The sequence below is a fragment of the Charadrius vociferus genome, unplaced genomic scaffold (assembly GCF_000708025.1).
Source record: "Charadrius vociferus isolate BGI_N301 unplaced genomic scaffold, ASM70802v2 scaffold370, whole genome shotgun sequence".
Classification (NCBI taxonomy): domain Eukaryota; kingdom Metazoa; phylum Chordata; class Aves; order Charadriiformes; family Charadriidae; genus Charadrius; species Charadrius vociferus.
Window position 1 is genome coordinate 592,633 of NW_009646744.1, and position 1,429 is coordinate 594,061.

Sequence of the window (1,429 nt, forward strand, 5' to 3'; positions counted from 1 at the left end):
GGTCTCTCGCTGCAGGAGGGAGGCTTCGAGTCCGTGCTCTTCTTGCGAGATAACAGCAGCTGCGAGTTCGATGGCGGAGTCTCTGGCACCGTGTTAAATATCTGTTAAAAATAATAAACAAGTTGTTCTCTGGCATCACCCCTCCGAACAGAGCAGCTGCGTACCTGCCGGGTCTGCACGGCTCCGCAGAGCGACATCCGAGGAAGACACGCATTCAACAAGGCAACATTTTGAGTCCAATTTCCAACATTCCACGTTCCCATCCTGTCTGCACTACTTTTCTCTATTCTTCACCCAAGACGCATGTTGCAAGATGTGAAGAACCCCGATACTCGGGCACTCTGCTGAGTTCTCGACGGTGGGGGCTGCCCCAGCAGGTGATGGCGAGACAACCCAGCACATCCCCCGCACGCCTCCCCACGGCCTGGCCCCGGGCGCCCTGCCACCCACCAGTGCCGACCGCCTCGGGAAAGTCTGTGCCACCTCCCGCCACCGCCATCAGAAAACTGAGCGGTCACATTTTTCTCAAGGGGGTGGCAGACCGCTGCCTGGGCTGGGGGGAGGTGTCCCTGCCCAGGGCAGGGGGTGGCACTGGATGGTCTTCAAGGTCCCTTCCAACCCAACCCATTCTATGATTCTATGAATTTTAAAACCGCGCAAACCTGAAGAGCAGCAGCTTTGTTTGGTTTTGATATTTGGTTATTTATTGTTTCTTTTCCAGAACCCCAAGCTCAGCCAACAGCAGCATTGCCCCCAGACCAGCTCTCCCACGGCCCCCCTTGGCTAGACGATATTGAACACCGTCCTTTGGTGTCTGTCCCTGTGGTACCTGTCCCTGCCGGACAGCCGACTGGCACTGCCGGGGGTCGCCGACAGGAAAACCGTGTTTCAGCAGCAGCTGGCTGCCCTGGTGGTGCCGGGGGACTCCTCTGGAGCCCGTGGCCACCGCTGCGGCTCACCGGCAGCCCTGACCATGCAGAGAGCCATCAGGTGCCGCCTGCCAGCCAGCGGGAGCGGCTGCCAGCGCTTAATTGGTTTGTTTCATGTAACAACAACAAAATCCTCACACACACACACATCAACCCTCCGATTTCTACAAATAAATGCTAAAGAGCCAAGACGCGTTGGCCAAAAATTTCCATGTCACATCTCCCCCCCAAAGCACGACGCGGCGGGTGCGAAGGGCAGTGATTACAGCCCTCAGAGAGGAACTAACGAACCCTTCTCAACGAACCAAACACCGCGTGGCTAAGGACACCGCTCCCCAACCATTCTGTTCTCAGGGACTCGCTGCCCGGGCTCAGGTTCGGCGTGGGAGCCCGCAGACGGGGTGATGCGCAGGCAGCAGCGGTGAATCACCGCGCAGAACTCCCGCTCCGGCCCCGGCCCCGCGGGAGGCAGCGGTGGAGTCTGGGCAGAGCGGGGCCGG

The 1,429-nt window shown here is 59.0% G+C and overlaps 1 protein-coding gene across 1 annotated transcript in view; it reads right to left on the minus strand.

Moving 5' to 3' along the window:
- ARHGAP26 (Rho GTPase activating protein 26) overlaps positions 1–1,429 on the minus strand; it is a 137,113-nt gene that overhangs the window by 43,629 nt on the left and 92,055 nt on the right. The window contains exon 18 of the mRNA XM_009890595.1: positions 2–101. Within this exon, the coding sequence (XP_009888897.1) occupies positions 2–101 (100 nt within the window). The remainder of the gene's footprint in view (position 1; positions 102–1,429) is intronic.